At 35.5% G+C, this 18508-nt stretch overlaps 1 protein-coding gene across 2 annotated transcripts; it reads right to left on the bottom strand.

The window, feature by feature from the left end:
- Positions 1-3138: 3138 nt before the first annotated feature.
- ACP1 (acid phosphatase 1) lies at positions 3139-18438 on the bottom strand. 2 transcript variants are annotated; one of them, XM_068678481.1, is made up of 6 exons: positions 18270-18438; positions 11180-11253; positions 10786-10899; positions 6965-7026; positions 4381-4486; positions 3139-3512 (listed from the first exon to the last, which is right to left on the bottom strand). In XM_068678481.1, exons 1-6 carry the CDS (start codon positions 18310-18312, stop codon positions 3435-3437), a joined length of 477 nt encoding a protein of 158 aa, XP_068534582.1. In that variant the 5' UTR covers positions 18313-18438; the 3' UTR covers positions 3139-3434. The 2 variants fall into 2 exon arrangements, with proteins under 2 accessions (XP_068534582.1, XP_068534581.1); XM_068678480.1 differs by lacking the exon at positions 10786-10899 and adding an exon at positions 10955-11068 and having other exon boundaries at positions 18270-18424.
- Between the last annotated feature and the right edge of the window lie 70 nt (positions 18439-18508).

Here is an 18508-nt window from a genome sequence, read left to right as displayed (position 1 = left end):
CGGCCCACAAGGCTGCTCCAATTCCAGACAGAATTCTAAATTTGAATCTTTTTTTTTTTTTTGACAAATGGTTGTTTCAAAATAAATCAATCAATAAATCTGCAATCTATTCACAATACTGCAAAGAAATGATTATAACGAATGAGCCCAGTATTTTAGTTTTAACTTCTGAGGAGTCAGTGAACGCTCACTCAAGAAACCTTGTTAACATCTCCCTTTCTTCCACCGATCTGATATTAAGTCCAATTGTCAAAATAAAATGTCTCAAACAGGAAGAAAATCATTAAGCACAATTTGCAAATACCCCTCCAAAAGTTTTATCTTAATAAATTGAAGCATTTAGCTTCAATTTTATCCCCAATTAAATCTTCAAAATGTAATCACAACACTGAATACCCTGTTCCCTCCCCACGAAGTTAGCAGACTTCTTGAAATTCACACTTATGAGCCTTCAGCATCTAGCTCTTTAGAAGAAAAAAAGATAAAACATTGGCGGAGAAGTACAAGACTCCGTTTTAGAACATGGCTGTATTTACTAAGGGAGAAGTATGTAGTTCTAATTTGATTATAGTCATCACTAAATGCCAAAGTTTCATTTCTCACTGGAATATGTGTATGCTGAAAACATGGAGTAAAGAACGTACTGCTACAGGATTCATTTAGCAGCTCACTTGCAGTAAACATGTCAGTGGAGCTCTGTGCCTTTCTGTAGCTCCACTGACTGACATCAGATCAGAACATACTACTTAATAATGGAGTTTAAATTAGTATGATTATTTCAGTTTGCAGTAGGACACCTGAAATCTGGTTCAGTTGGAATTTTCTAGAAAAAATGTATTGTAAAGGGAAAACAGTAATTCATTTAATGGCTTAATAAATGAATATAAACAACTTAATTCCATGGAAGATGTTGGTTTTTTTTGTTTGTTTTGTTTGTTTTGTTTTTTTTTTCCTCCTAGATTTAGCAGAAGTCAGCAGGTTTTGACAAAAGATGCAAATTTCAGTATAGCAAATTTTACTTATTTATTCTGGGTGTAGGCTTAACTGAAACAATCCAGGGGCTTAGTCATTTGTAGGATTAATACAAAAATATGTACCACACGTTCACTGTTTCTCTTGGAAGCATGGAATGGTACTATGCAGCTGGCCTTCTTGAAGGCAATTCCTGCTCTGTATTCTCATATTCTACAAATTTCTGTGCAATATCATGTTGCTCTCCTCCTCTTCCTCCAAAAGAAACCCAGCACAGATTAAATAAATAAATAAATCAGCTTTTATCCTCCCAGTGGAGCTGGTGAATTATTTAGCCGATAGATTACTTGCTGAAAACATAACTTGGGTCAAACCTGATACTTTACAATCCGAAGTGAATTTAACACAAATAATTTTGACTTAGTATCACTTTAGAGGAATTTTCCTAAGCCTAGTAAAGGTAAACAACCATACCCTTTTATCTCCTTTCTGTTATCCCAGCAGCCCAAAGATACAGAGTTAAGACTTAAATCTTTACTTCAATACATAGGAAACTACAGGTTCTACTTCAGGTCAGCCATGAGTGAGCACAAGCCATTATGTTCTCAATCATCTGAGTTAGTTTACTTTCACTAGAATATTTTAAATGATCTTTCTGGCAAGAATAACATTAGATTATGCCTAAATACTTCCACTTCTGAGGCTAGTGCATAAACCACATTTGAGGTGGTTTGTCCCTAACTGCTCATTTTCCCTCATTTATTTTATTAAAGCATTAATAAAAGAAATTGAAAAACATTTTATGTATATTATTTTTTGTCCCTGCAGTGAAACAGCTCTTAACTTGCAAATTCCTAACTTGTTCACCAAAAATCACAACCATTGTTAACCCAGTAATACACAAGATCCTGGTCCCTGTACTCAAGTGTTCTATCTACCACTTGCCTTTTTGTAAGCAGGTTCTTACGTTTTGTGTCCAACTGAAAGCTTACCACAAAACTGAAACCTCATTAACACAAATACTTCCCAGCTGTTTTACAGAATGAGTCCCAGGAAATGCAATCCCCACTTTGAAGGCTGCAGTATATGCACAGTGTCACCAGGATCCCTCCCTCCCCAAGAGTAACACAGTCCTCTATGCAAATCCCTCTCCCAGAAGGAAAGGAGGTGACAAGTCTAGAGGCTATTCTATTAGTTTGGATGGCAGATGTAAGAATAACCACAACACAACTAAATAAATAACAAAGTAAATTTTACAGATAGAGTTTATAGAGCATGTGGTAATGCTAATTCATACTAGTATTAGCATTATTCTGAATAAAAAAAATATCAGTTATATTACATTTCTCAGTTATGTTTCTGCCTTAGGCAGAGATTGAATGTCATGTTCAGACAAACAGGCATGGATTTTTACAATGCATTCCGTTTTTGTCCAAGAGCAGAACTTTCTATTTACTGGCTTTCATACAGCTTCATATTGCATATTATATTACATACAAGTGGTCTGTCTTCAGGTTGAACTATACGCTTTTGACAAGCCATCCATTCTCCCGGGTAAATCTGAAAATATGGTCTGTCACTCATACAGAAACTGGGAAAATAGCAGGGATTTGAGTATTTTACTACTATGAGATACAAAATGTACACTTGATGTTTCAGCTTTTAAGCTGACATGTTTTGTCCTAAAGTAAATGTTAACGTTGTATGTACTTACATCAGTGTACCAGGAGTTGGCCACAAGAAGATAGGAAGATGAACCAGAGAAGTCCTATTAACTTCAGTGACTATTTTTGAACTGATTACATCTTAACTAGTACAATCTATTAGCACAAAATGATTACTTCTTTGATAACTGAGCATTTAAAACTATATAACAGCCCATTTTCACAGAATCCTGACAAAAGGTTTTACTTGCTTGAGCTCTGAAATAATGCTAAGAGTCTATCAACAGTCAAAACCATGCCTGTCTTGTGGCAGGCAGTCCCTTTTTGTCCACCAGGCTCCAGGTGAAACAGCTTCATTCTAAAAGTTGTCTAGGGATACTAGGATAACATGCCTAAGTTAACACACATCAACTATCATTTCACAGTTTCCTGTTCGTTTAAATTAACTAATGGCACAATAAGACCTAATTTTAGTTTGTATAGCACATAAAGAAGCAAGACATTACTTTTTACAGTGCTTCTGAGAAAGCACTGGAAGGTTTTACAGATAAATTTATTCTGAACAAACACTTTGTTACATTAATGTGTGAGAAAATGGTTGATCATCTAATCCAACTTTAAAACTTCTCTATGTTTTTCTAATTAGATGACAGAAAAACTACAATAAAAAATTAAACTGAAAAAGTTTTCAACCTACAGAGGAGGCATAATTTTACAATTTAAATACATCAATCAAGTAAACCTTACATATTTCAGGAGAAGCTAATTATTTTATTCTAGAAACAAAATGATGAAGCATTAATGAGGCTTCTCCAAAAATGCTTTACAGCATCTAACACACTGCTCGTAAACAGTTTCAAAGTCCTTTTCATTCCCCTAGAAAAAAAAAAGAAGAGGAAAAAGAATGTAAGTATACTAATACCATCTCAAACAAAAACATTTTGCAAGCTGGTTTTTCTGTTGTCAGTAATGGCAAATAACTTGCATTAGGGAACAAGAACAGTACAAATACATGGTAATAGTTGTAGCATGTTTCCTCCCTAATTTGAGCTACCAGTGTTTCAGGAATTTCCATAGCTGAACTCTCTTTGTACTCAGGAGCCCAGGATGCTCTTTCCTTCATGGTTTTTTTCTTTTCCCCATTCAATTTTGAAGCCCTTATAAGACTTATTTTTTTTTCTTCTTTACATTCACAGTATCCTGTCATGTTGAGTTTCACAGTTAAATAAAGCACCATGTGGAAACAAATACCTCTTTTTGTTTTGAACATGTCTCCTACAAACCCATTTGATGTTCTCTACTTCTTGTGTAACGAATAGCAATTCCTTACTAGTACCTTCTTCCATTAATACCAGTTTTAGAGAACCCCACTACATCTTTCTCCACTTCTCTGTCCTAAACTGAAGGATACTAACCTAATTGATTGCTCTTGGCTAATATTATTCAACATCTTTGACTACCCCCCCATATCTTTGTCTCTGTTTTTCCTAATTATGTTATCTTTGCAAGGACACTGACCATGGAGAGCTTCACTTAATATTCAAAACACAGGTGCATTATGAACTTAAATAATTTCTATAAGAATAAAGATGGTTTCCTTTCATATTTCAGTAGTTTATATTGGTTTGTTAATTCTTTAAAAAACAAAAAACATTTGGCTTTGCATATTATCAGATTAAACATTATAAGAAAACTGTGGGATCTAGCAAGGATTTTTAATCAAGCTAACCAGAGAATTTCTTACATAGTATGGATCTTCAATAATAAGTTGTTTCTGTGGATCATATGTCCCAAGTAGTTCAATTTTGGCCTTGCAGTCTTTAACCTGGTTGCTTTTCCTTTTCAGATCTCTGGAGAAAAAAAAAAAAAAAGTAAATGTTATCAATTTCTCTTCAGAATTTGTTGGTATTAATGTTTCTAGAGAACACAGGAAAATAATATCCTTCTGAACTCAGTTAATGCTGTTGACTTTCTATGCTGCTCCTTTTTTTTTTTTTAATTGAGTATCAAGGACATATGTAAATTTAGTTCAGAGTATAAGAAAACAGGCACTTAACTCAAGGCTTAACAGAAGCTTTTAGCAGTATGTTTATCACCTTCTTCCTCAAATAATTCATTTAGTATTTTCAATGTCCACCTTTAGCTCACATTGAATAACAATAATGAAGATTATCTACATATTTTTTTCAAAATTGAGGAAGCTTCCTTCATGGGTTAAAAATTTTCTTAATTGGTATGTTGCAAGGTCTTTTGATGCTGCCTCTAACTCCTGTGAAGTCCTTCTACAGTGAGTTAGCAGAGAATAGTAAATTCATTAGATGTCTTCCCTTTGACATATTTTAACATTTTAGCAATCATCACATCTTTTACATTGCCTCCCATTAACAGAGCATATTTTTTTTGAACCAGTCTTTTCCCCATATACTTACAAACAGCCATCCATCACCCCAAATGCAGTTAAAATGCACCTCTCATCACCTTCAGATTAAAAGATGCTAAGTACCATGATTCTGACAAACAGCTGGAACAAGTTAAGTTCTTTTAACTTATCTATATATCTCTATACCGAATCATCATTTTACTTACTCAGTGTTGAAAAAGTTTAAAGTGGTTTGCAATTGGTAATAAGAAATAATTCTCTGCAGAATACAGAATATTCTTTCTAATAGTTAAGTACTGAGCAGGGCTTCTGAAAGCACAGACTGTATTTCTAAATTTCATACAGTCCTATGGATGAGATGCATGTATCAAGTATAACATTCCCTTTAATAGAATGCAAAGTACACTACAACTGACAGTACTTTTTATAGTTCATAGGAAAAAAAAACATACTTAGTCATAAGCATAATCAGTTTCAAGAACCTAATTTCTGATTTATTAATTCTAATTAATGAAAAAATTAATTTCATACCTTTTAGATAGACAAAACAGAAGTGAGACTACAATACTGCTTTTCTATAAATAAAAGTCAGGACTCTATCAAGAAAGAAGTTATTGCTTGAATTTATAGATTTATTAAAAAGAAAAAAGAAAGAAATGAAAAGAAAGGCAGCCCTGTGCATGTTGACAACATTTGTATTTTTAGAGGACAAGAAGGATGTTTGAAGACCATCATCTTCTACATCCACCCAATTACAGTCATTTGCTTCAAGTCTTTTGGCATACCACCTCATGAACAGGAGGGGGCCAAGTGGCTCTGGTACTACAGAAAAAGTGATGTTCCCTATCTCCCTTTTCTGATATGACAGACACTCACTCCATCAGCACCTGGAACCAGCTACAAACATGTATTCCCGGGACAATGGCTGAATTAGGTTCACATTTAAGATGAAACTTAGAAATGTGGCAGTAGCGAAACCCCTAATTCTGTCATAGTTGTTATGTTTTGTCTGCTTTACAGCTCATATATAAATGAAAACTTACTTTGGTATTAACAATTTAAGAATGTGAATGAAACTACAGTAAGCAGTCACCTCTTCGCCTGACGCACTGCAATCAAGCCAAGTTTTAGTGCACGGCATCCATGAATAAAGGGCATAACAGAGGTCACTCAAAACATTCTGGAAAATTCAACAAATGATACTTCCTTCAGAAAAGAGGTTTTGGTTCTTAAAGTCTTTACGTGTTACTAATAGGGTTTTCTTTCTTTGTTTTATTAGGTTTACAGGTTATAGTCTTTAAAAACACTTAGACTTGCGATTATTAAAACTCTCTCCCTTAATCCTAATCATAAATACGTATGGAGTTAAGTAGAAATTTTGCTAATGACATCTAAATTATCTAGGCATCTACTTCACCTAATCTTTCTTAAGCTTAACTCATCTCAAAGATGCACTTAATTAAAACCATGGGAAACAGCAGCAAACAACAAGATTTCCCCCAGCTAACGACTTAAATTATTACTGAGCTTGCTATTTCTTGCTATTTTATATTGCTATATAAAAAGAGCGGGGGGAAGGGAGGCACACGCATTTAATCCCTTGCAGGTTTTTGGTGTCTTTTAGATCCTATGTAATCAGAAAACCAGATCACTTGGATCAAAAGACAGTGTCCTTGTTCTTAACTACACAGGCATCAGCTACACTTGTGTAACACAAAGCATACTAAACTTCCTTTTCCTTAATCTTGACTGGCATGTATAACACTAATTAAACACTGAATTTTAGCTCATTAAACATAAGAAATGAAGAATCCCTCTATTGCACTATCATCACAATACCCCCCAAAACAAGACAAGCTAAATAGTAAAACATGACATCTTCAAAGCGACTTGTGAGCTAGCACTACAAGCAATCCAAATTAATTTGTTCCATTTATTCATACATTACCTTAGATTGCTTTCATCCATGCAAAGTATATAATCAAAGCTCTGGAAATCATCTTTGGTAATCTAGAATTAAAAACATATGTTTTAGCCTACAAACTATGATTATAAAAAAGAGGAAAAAGTATTTTCAAGTTTCGCAGTTCTGATTTATTAAAAAAGACACATGAGGAGTGAAACTGCACATCCTTCATCAACTTGTACAATAGTTGAAGGTATTTTAAATCCGCCATGATTATTTATCCATTTTTACAAGTTTTCACACGCAAAAGTGAATTAGCTATTTTACTATTTTAGTTAGTTATTTTATTATTTTGATAATCAGGAAAAATAAATGGAATCAAATCTATGAGTTCACATTAAAGACTGCATTTCACGCATATTCCTAGGTGTAGCATTGTAATGAAAAAACTTTGAAGGTTTCTTCAGTACAAGCTTTTCTAGCAGGTGTCTGGGAAAAATGGGCTAGAAAAATGAATAAGCAAGAGAACAGACATATTATCCTATAAGCTACTAATTTATAAAAATATTTACATATTTGAAAAAATTGCAAAGTGCTTATTTGTGTGTAAACAGCAAATTAAGTGCTACTGCATAATAGGGCATAAAAAAAGACTTTCAGAAATTATCACTAGACTAGGCCTTAAATGAAACATTTCACACCAAGAGAACTGGATGGGGGGGGCAAAAGGGAGGAGCATTTGAAAAGAAAGGGTTAATAGTGAAAACTAATGCAGACTTGTTTATTACCACAGTAAAAATATTTGCTGTATTCATGCTGTGCCTTTGACCTACGAAAATATTTTTACAGTAGAAATAGCTCTGTTTTCCTGGCAACTCTAACAGAATCTCTACAAGCTTCTTCTGGTTGCTCTACACAGCTAAACACTGCCCCTGTGAAAATTAAGTTGGCATAGATTTATTTGTAGTGCAGACACAGACAAAAATTACAAAAAGCAAAAGATCAAAGGTAAAACACACCTGCCACACTTCCCAATCTTCGTATACTTTGAGAATGTGACAGTTACTACCCTATGAATCAGCACAAACACAAATCCAAATGCTGCCCTAATAGCAGGATTATTACTGGTTAGCTTGTGCTCTTCCATAGATATGAGATACAAAAAGCACAATTCAGTAAATACTGATGAACTGAAGATATTCCTCAAAACTACAGAAAATTGGTATTTGTGGGGAAGGACCTGAACAGGCAGTAAAAATGAATGTACGTTTTTGAGAAGTTGTGGTAAACTCAAGCAGTCAACTACACAGAAAAAGTGTGTAGTATCCAAAAAAAATACATACAACCATTATTAAAGACCATCAATGGAGAAATACATGATCATTCCAATTTGTCTGTTAAGCATTTGCCTTTATTTTCAGAAGGGTAATCTCCTTTTCTCTGCCTTAAAAAAAAAAAAGAAAAAAAAAAGAGAGAGATGCAGTAGTCTTCAAATTTATCCAACTGTGAAACAATGTTTAATACAACCTTCCTCTAATCTCAGTCTCACAATTAAGGCAAATGCTCGATATGAGTCATACTGAAATCAATTTTGACCTCAGCATGAATGGAAGCGAAACTGATTAATTCATATCTCTTTTGTGCACGAAGACTACGAGCTTAGAGAATTTCAATGGGTGTATAAACAGACAGCAATGTACCATCAACTAAAATGTTAACATTTTATGTATACATAGATATATATATATACTGCATTTTTTATTTAAAGTTTGATCGAACAATCACTATGATGAACATCACCTATGTAGGATGTAACCAGTTTAACATTCTATCTTATATAAATCGTTCTTTTGGTAGCTATTGGATTAAAAGAAGAGATACAATCCATAATTATGATAATTATGCACAAAATTACATGAAGGAAAGTGCTTTTCACCGGGTAAGTTTCCGACAGGAATGAAGAGGATAACTGTATGAGGTAGTCATCTTACGACAGTATTTGTAGACGAGAGAAGAAAAATCCCTCTTTTCTATTTCTACAGCTCCTAGGTTAAATCTTTCTCAATCTGTTCTGAAGCAGCATAATCATACACAAAATTCTATCCTTGAGTTTGTGTCTACAAGCAAAACAAATACACTTCTGCTTGTACTAACCTGACCATTCTGCAAAGCCATACTTTACGCTGTTGAGTCCCTCTCTTTCTGGAGGTACTACAAGACCAGGTCATCTCTACCCATTTTGGAGTATCAGCACAAACTATTTGACAGAAGTTTGAAAAAAATACTGGAGTTACATAGTTAACATCAGTGCAAAATGAACAGTTACTTGCAGTTCAGGGACTCAATTATTGTATTTTTGCTTTTTAATAAAAGAAGCTGGTTGTGCTGGGATGTTTTTACACAAATTTTCATCCTGTTATTCTTTCTATTTATTGTCTCATTCTTTTTAATTTTCCTTCCTTGAGTATTTAACATTTCTCTTCTACTTCAGAAATCTTTTCATTTGCCAGACATATAAACAAATAACTTCATTAAGGCGTTTTCATTCCCTCTCCTCAGAGTTCTTTCAAGGCAAGAGGATCAGATGTTTTTGGATGCTTTCCTGTGCCTTAACTGCCCGCAAACCGCTCTAGTAATACCCAAGGACAGTTCTCAAGTTTCCAAGTCTCATCTTTTAAGAATACAAACATGTTGCACTACTGTGACTGAAACACTGAGTGATTAGTTTGAGTACCATTTCGCTTGCATAATGATAAACAACCCTGTTTGTAAGCACTAATAAATAACAACTCCAGAACCAGGAAAAGATCACAACATCAGGCCTTTCCTACTAATTATTCTAATAGCAAAACATTAAAAATCTGGAATGGTATTATGCTCAGTCCTGTTTGCATTATTACATAAAAGAGATTAGCATCAGCAAAGGTCAGCAGAGAGCAATTGACTAATGAGGGAATTTATTTTAAAAAGTTGAAGAACTAACCATGCACTCCTTGAAAGTGAAGAAAGTAAATATGACCTCAGGAAGGTCTGGTAAAATTCAGAAGGGATCAGAAATGAAAGACAATAACAAGACTACTTGATCGTTTTGTCAGTAGATGAAGTAGTCACATAAAGTCGAGCTAAGTAAAGGTGAAGTCCTAAAGGAATATCTTGTATCCAGAGAACAGTTAACTCAAGTAAGTTATGTGCATTTATTTGAGTGTCTGAATGATTTAAATAGATGCAGGCGCGTTTATTTTCCATCCCTCTGGAGTGCCATGCAGAACTAAACTTTTTGTTAATGAAAACTGGGATGAGCTTTGGTAAAACAGAGGATTTCACTAAGGAAAAAAATTATCTCTGATTTAAGAATGTTTCAAGGATATGTTTTCCTCTGAAGTCACCACCAACTGTACTATTTATCCTGTGTTTGAGTGCCTTAGTATAAAGATATTCACGCAAGAACAGAATCTTTTTATGATGGGTAAACAGGCATTCTGCTTCTTTTTGGACCTGCTAAAATGCAATTTCTTGCTGAAAGAAGCATCACAGATGCTTCTAAGTGCACTAAGTCCACTTTTTAATACTATTCAAAAATGTTTCATAAAAACGCTGATCATACTAAACGCCCAAATGTAGGATTTTTCTTTAACAGAAAAGCTGCTCCAATACTTCTTAGTTATAGTTCCAATGAAACTTAACAAGAAATTCACTAACCTCAACTGCAAGGGTTAGGCCACGTGGGAGTCCTTTAAGAAACTGCACATAGTATTTATGATCTGATGCTTAACCATGCACTGGTCAAATGACTTCTGTGATGTAATGGTTAGCACTAAAGAAAGCATGGGTATGAACAAGAAAGAAAATATACTCTCTTCTACCTGCCGTGCTTTATGTGCTGTCTCAATGCCATGATTTCTTAGACAGCTTAAAGCCCTTGCATCTGGGGAGCGCCCCACGTTCCAGTCTGAAACGGCAGCACTGTCTGTCATCCACTGTAAGAACAAAACAAATACATATACACATTTAAAGAAAATTAAAGTACAGTACCTGCCTGGCAATATGATTCATGGTAATGCCATGCTTCTTCATGCAAGTCTGTCCTCGATAGTCAGGAGGGTTTCCTATTTCATAGGCAGATGTTGCTGCACTGTCTATCCTCCACTACAGAAAAACAAATTTACATTTTTATGTTTCCTTTCACACTGCTTATATTTGTACTAACTGGCTACAAGACTGTTATTTCAAAGGCAAGAACAGGAATAAACAGCTTACCTTATTTTCAACTTTTTCATCAGTTACAAGTTTTCTAAAAACTGCTTCAGCTATTGGAGATCGACAAATGTTTCCTATAGAAACAGGAAATTAAAGTAAAATTTAAGATGATTAAAAACAAAAAAAAATCAGTAACTGTGTGGATTTGTCAGCACAGATCAGATGAAAGATTTTTATTTACTTGGGTAGAATGTGGATTGCTGATGTTATTGTAACTCAGATTCTGCAAGAGTGGAAACATAATATCCATTAGTCTCTTGAAACAGGTATTATTATATGAAAACATACAACTTGTTAAAATAAATAGGAGGGGTATTGTGTAAGCACATTTCTCTTTTCTCCTCCTTCACAGAGGTTCTGTGATCACAGAAGACAAAAGGCAGGCAAAATTACAAAATTTAAATGACAGCAAAGTTCTTCCATACTGGCAAATTTCAACTAAAGCATTACTGGAGAATCTATAAATATTTGCCTCAAATATTTACATTACTACACACCTGTTAACAGAAACCTTTTGGACAATTCCAAAATACAACCACGACCAGGATGGAACCAAATTACTGAAACGGCTGAACGCATAGTAGAAATCCTCCTGACCACTGATGTGAAGTCACTTCAGGTCAAACTGAATCCTCAACAAGAGCAGCTTCCAAATATTAATTCCACCCCCAACTCCTCACCCCCAAAAGAGAAATCAATTAAACAAGCTCTCAACAAACTTCAGGAAAAGATTTTTTTTTCTTTCATTTTCGTCCAAAATACAGAGGATTAGTAATGAAATGTAACATGGCAAAGCTGAAGTACTGTCAGTCAGCCTAAGGTGCCTGTACTAATTTCAGAAATAGAAACTCAGTCTTGCCTTCCAGTGGCAACCAGTTACACCAGCCAGTTGATCTGACCTTATTTTCAGAAACTATTTCAACAATTAAGAAGTGCCCAATAATAAAATAATAATTATACTACTAATAAAAATACTTAAAAAAAGAAATAATAGGTCCAAAGTATTTCTGCTCTACTGTTGAAGCTGTATGTAGCTGGGTTAACCACTTAAGGTACACTTCCCGAACCTGCGTGCAAAAACAGTCTTTAAAAAAAGAAAAACATCTCAACAAATAAATAAATAAACCTATTCAACTTTACTTGAACTTCCTATCTTTTCATCCTTTCATATGAGAAACTAGATGCGTATTTATAGTTGATACATTATCCACATCCACAATAAATCATACAAACTTCCACTTTCCATCAAAGAACACGATAGTCCACGTGACTTCACTCATAGCTGACTTTGGAGCAGTTAAGTGTGAAATATCACAAATGGTAGCACTCAATTCTATACCTTAAAAAATCAGTTCAAAGATCAGTTCTGCTCCTGATTAAATTCCTTCCAAATTTCAAACAGTAAAAAAAAAAAAAAAAAAAAAAAATGCCCACAAATGGAACTAAACTGCTGACACCAAGAGACTTACAGATCAAGCACTCAGCAAAATATCAAGGTGGATATTTCACTACTAAAGAGGAAGAAGATGCTTTAACCCCGAGGTCATAATTAAATAACTTGTTGTCAGTCATGCCAACTATTAAAAAAAGTAGGTGAGAAGTAAAACTACAAAGTTTTAGAGTACACCAAAATGAATGAATTAATTAAATTAATTTTGATGGCAAATTTTTTTCCAGGGGAAAACATACTATTTCCTTTACTTGAACTAGCTTATTCCAAGCAAGGAAACTAAACTGGTCTTGAAAGAAAAATAAAACAGTTAAAATTTGTTTGCATTTATAAAGTGAGAACAGAGATTAATATTTATTATAAAAATGATAAAGAACGTGGTAGGTTAAAAAAATAAAAACCACTTAATTTAATTGAATGAATTAAGCATTAAATTATAATTTTACGAGGAATGGAACATGGCAACATCCAGCTTAAGACAGAAAAGAACCTTTGTAGTCAGCGAGTCCAATCCTCTGATACTGCAGGCATATACGGCACCACATCTCTTATAAACACATTAGGCTCTCTTTTAAAAGCATCATCTATCTTAAAAGGCTGCTCCAGAAACTCATTTCCTGCAGTAGCCAGAACCTTTCCAATCCCCACTTAATATTTATACTTGGAAGTCAATGCTCATTTGATCTTGGTTAACATCACTCTGTAGCTTAAAAACTTTCCTTCCCTTCAACAGATACAAAGCTCTTGTCAAGCACAGTTGTGCTAATCTAAACAAACCGAGCTCCTGGCCTCCTTTTGAAATTAATTTACCCTTATCTAATTGCTCCTGTTAAGCCAAATTTAAACAAATAAATTCAATAATTTTGAATTCCCAAACACTGGCAAATAAAACCAATGATATTCCAGGATTCTTTTTTTCTTTTTCAATCAATTTGGTTCACAAAATAAATAAATAAATAAATAGATAAATAAATAAATAAATAAAAAGTCCCCAAATATTTACTTAGTCCTTTTGAAAACAACCTAAGACAACTTCTGTGATCACATCTGCTTCCTTCATGAGTATCAAATTTGCGGTCATAGTCCCCACTTCTAATCTGCCCATTCCCTCTTTTGCTCCGTTGCTTCCAAACTATTACATTCTGCTTCCATTACACCAGCTGTTGAGAACATTCAGTTCTTCCTGTATGTTGTTTTTCCTTTGTATGAATTTTACCATGTAACTGTGCATGATCAGTAAATTTCGTTACTATGCTTAATATTTCAGTAATTCCAGAATTTCAAAATGATACTTTCAAAATAAAACCTTCACAAATTTTTCTGTTTAACCTTCTCCTTTATCTGACTTGTTCCAAATCATTTTCACTCTTCTATAATGTGCTCACAACTTAAAATAAATGTCTGAATATCTTTGATCATACCACATCAGATATCATCACGAATGGCAACACAAACATTGATTAAATATATAACTAGCAATGCCTAGGAACTGCAGTCACGTAATTTATTAAATATTTGTAACTTAATTTGTAATTTAAAAAATTTATGTCTTCCATGACAACACTTTCCAGGTATTACCAGAGGTATTAATTAACACTGCTGCAGAATCACTGTCACCATTCAAGTGTATTCACGGGGACTATGGACAGAATCCCAGAACTGACTTACCAGCTCTCTTCTCCTTATTATTTTCAGTATTATTTTCATCCTAACAAATTATTTTTATCTGTGATACTCCTTGTGACATTACAGCTCATCCCATCTTTAACGTTACTGTGACACATGCAAACTGCAACTCTTATTTCTCATAGTCATCACCCCTTTCCCACAGGATAACTTCTATCCATTTATATTCAGTTTTGCAACCCACTGCTGTCTCTTCAGTCTTCACGGAGGTTCTTTGCACACGCACCATATCTCCTAAGCTAAGGTTTTACTGTCATAATCGTAGAACAAAAGGAAAAAATTCACACAGATTCAAAGGAGGATTACCTTCCTCCTTGGACTCAAAACATGTTTTCCTTAAATGTTATCAACTGCTTCCTTAGCATTGATTTTATCAGTCTTCTCCTCTCCTCCTCTGGTATTCCTTTTTCCTTCACTGAGCAGTCTCCTAACTGATCTAATCATGCTTTTTTTTTTTTTTTTTAAATGTATAAGGTAATGGTATTGAAGTTCTCTGAATCTCTATCTCCTCCCTTCATTTTTTAGATTTCCATCTCTTCAGATAGTACCCAAGGTACCCAGAAAGAGCCTTCCCATTGAAATAAATCCTATAAACATCAAATAGAATGATTCAAGGGTGAAAGACAAACTTCAATTACAGAATCGGTACTGGAACTGTTGCCTGCTTTTACAAAGCCATGCTTTCTCACTCATTTCCCAAGGACAAGACTTCCACTGCCTATTACCCAACTAGCTCAGTTTTTGAGTTCTTCCAGTCCATGATTTAATCTTTGGTCTATTCCTATACAGAAACAGAAACGTCACTTCTCCCATCAGGAAAGACAACTTGACTGCATTTCAAGCTCAGGCCTGTTGGTCATCTCTACAAAACTACCAATCTTATCATCCACTCTCTCAATCTGTTTTGTATCGTCCTTGTTCCTTATTCAGCTCTCTAACTCTTTCACATTCTTTGTCTTCCCCAAATGTGAACAGATGCTCTTCTCTTCTGTTACAAACAGCAGATGGAATAACAAAGGAAGAAGTTTTACCAGCTTTCATCCTCCCACATTAAAAAACCCACTTTCAACTCCATGTGTAGTCAATTCATCTAAGTCATTATCATACTACTTCCTAATGTAATTTGCATTGTCCAATAACTTACCATCAAGCCTCCCCCAGCAGCAAGTGTTCAAAACTTCCCTACTCTGTGCCATTACGTACTCAAATCCCTGCCTGAACTTCATCATGGTTCCCAGTCATGTCACTGTACCTTCTCTGCAGTCAAGCCTGTCTGCAGACACTACTGGATTGTTATGCTTTCTTTTCACAGCAAGCTAAAAGCTCCTCAGTAAAAATAAGTTCTCGATGCATAAGCACCCACCCGCAACAATCTGACTCCTATTTTTAGGCATACACCATAATCTTATTTTCCTATTCTAAGATGGCTTTTATGACCATGCTTTCAACTCTCCAGTTCTCCTGTATCATTCTGAAACAGATTAAACAAGACACTGCATTCAAACAGCTATCTTACCACAGAAGTAAGGTATTTTCCTTACTTCTCTCTAACATTCTCTTCTTCATCCAAAAACTGTATTAGTTCTTTTTGTCACCTCACTGAGAACCCTCATGAAAGCAGCTATTTAGGACCTCTTTGATGTCTTTCCAAAGCTACTGCTTTCTCATTGGCTATATTTAAAAGTATGTATTGGGTTGTGACAACTGAATCAGGAAACTCAAATCTTTTTGTGAGAAGTGTCGTTTCCTCATACCCAATAAATTCATTGTCATTTTAGAAAAGATGTTACGCAATTTCTGATGGCAGCATTCATACTCAATGAATGCTCATTCATACAACAAACACCAACTTCTTCTTTTTTGTCAACTTTTGGACACTCCCCAAATCACTTTGCTAAACCATTTGTCTAGCAACTACTCCTCCATGCATGGACACCAACTTCTGGTCTAAGATACCCATACAGCTTGTTATGTTATAGTGGACAAGTCACAAAGAGGACAACTTATATAACATGGCATCATATTAAGTTCATTTCTAGAGCTCAATCATTAATTAGATGAGCTACGTAAGTGTAAAAAGAGAAAATTGCTTTCTGGTCCACCTCCAATATTAATTCTTTGCTTTAAATGAAAAAAAAATATATATTTCCAGGTGCCTTTTCATATTCTGTAATTAAATATGCTGCTGGATCCTCCATCTATTTCTTAGTGATGAGGAACTCTTATCATTAATGTAATTATGCACATTAGCTAGATTATATTTTGTTGTGTAATATCTGTTTATCTCATTACAAACAAAGAATAGAGTAAATGGATATTTTAATAACAGGTTTCTTTCAAAATAATGTAGAAAGAAAATATAATTTTTCATGAAGGCTTGTACTTTTGGGGATTTGCTCTTGCTGAATGTGGGAGAACATGTGAATTAATACTTCATTAATTAGCAAGGAATATTACAGGTAAAGTCAGTTCAAGACATCTACTCAACAGTCTTTTCAGCAATAACTGTAGGTTATTCTAATCAAAAGTTGGGGGGGGGAACAACTATTAAGACATGATCATTGCTTTTCAAGACAAATTAAAAATATTAAGCAAACTTTTTGGAGGAAGAAGACACAAGTTGCCTTAACTGAAATACCTATTTGACCACAAAAAAGAGCCTTTTGTGTCTATTAGCTTGTATGTTACATGCCACATACCATTAGGTTGTATTTTTTATAACCCTGTAACACAGAAATTTCAGAGATATTTGCAACATTTATTTTTCAAAATTTCATCTTGTAAACATCAGCCCTTTTTGATTTGTTCATCCTTTCCTCAACTGTAGGATCATAGATCACTCTACACCTAAATTATCTTCTGTCAATGGTGGCTGCTCAGAGTCCCAACTGGATGGTCTCAACGTATTACAGTGCAAATCACCATCATGGCCTTATAGACCTGTCCATACATAGGAATTGTTTTATAAAGATTACCACTGCCCTTAGAACATACTGCTGGGAGAGAAAGATGCATGTTAACATGATGTTTTTACACAGAGATATTTATACAGACATATTTGTGTAGGCCACTGGCTCCCAAACATACACCAACTGATAATTCCTTATCTAAAGGATGTTTTTCCCGAAGTTACTACTACAGCTTGCTTTTACAGTAAGGTAAATATCAAAACATATTTTACTAAACTAAACTTGTTTTGCTGTTTGACTAATCCTGATTTCTCCTGTTACAACAGCAAAAAAGCACTTAGCAAAAATAAATAAATAAATAATATTAGCTAATAGTCTTGTAATGAACCTGGCAAAATGCCAAGGATTCACAGGGATGAAATTCGAGCATATAAGTCAGACTATAAAAGCTAGGTGGCAGACAGTATTAAAAGCCCTACTAGATCAGAGCTGCGAGCCCTCGAGCCTGTTATCTCTGGGAGGGAGCAGACGTTTTGGGGAAGTATGTACCCAGGAAGGTGCATGGCCACGTAATCCCCGCAGTCGGGTTGGCGATTTGTGGTTGTGAGGAAGCAGAAGATCGCTGTGCTGGTTAGGAACCGACTGTCCTGAGCTTCTGGAAAGCCTCCAAACCCTTTCTGATCCCTCCACGGTTGTTTCCATGACTTCTCACGAAATGAGCTTCAGAACTAAACACACGCCACACGCTTTAATTTTCTTTTAACCTGCTGCCTGCCTCTCCATTTAGGCAGCTCTTCAAAACAGCAACAACAAAAAAAGAAGACTTTATTATTTTCACTCCTTCCCACGATGGCCAGAACTGCACAGCCCCATGTCCGCCCCCACCAAGCTCCTCGTACCTCAGGCCGCACCGTGTCTCCCCGGCCTCGCGCCGACCCTATCGCCCACTCCAGCCGCCCTTACCCCCGATCCCTGTCCCTGATCCCTGTCCCCGATCCCTGCACCCGATCCCAGGTCGCCGACCCCCGCCGCCCGCCCCGCTCACCCAGGCACACGAAGAGCACGGACTTCGCCTCCCCCGACGCCATCTTCTCCGCTCGGGAGGAGGAAGGAGGCGGGGGGGGGGGCCTCGCTTGCTATCGCGCCGCCTCGCTTTACGACTACAGCCGGCTGCGTTTTTTGCCTGATTTGAGAGAAAACAGAGGGAAAAAAATAATAAAAAAAAGTCAAACTGTGGAAACAAAAAAACACGCGCTGGGGGAGGCGGGAGGGCACGGCCCGCCC

The sequence above is a fragment of the Anas acuta genome, chromosome 3, assembly GCF_963932015.1.
Source record: "Anas acuta chromosome 3, bAnaAcu1.1, whole genome shotgun sequence".
Classification (NCBI taxonomy): domain Eukaryota; kingdom Metazoa; phylum Chordata; class Aves; order Anseriformes; family Anatidae; genus Anas; species Anas acuta.
The sequence above is the reverse complement of the archived record's forward strand: the minus strand, read 5'-3'. Positions and strand labels throughout refer to the sequence as shown.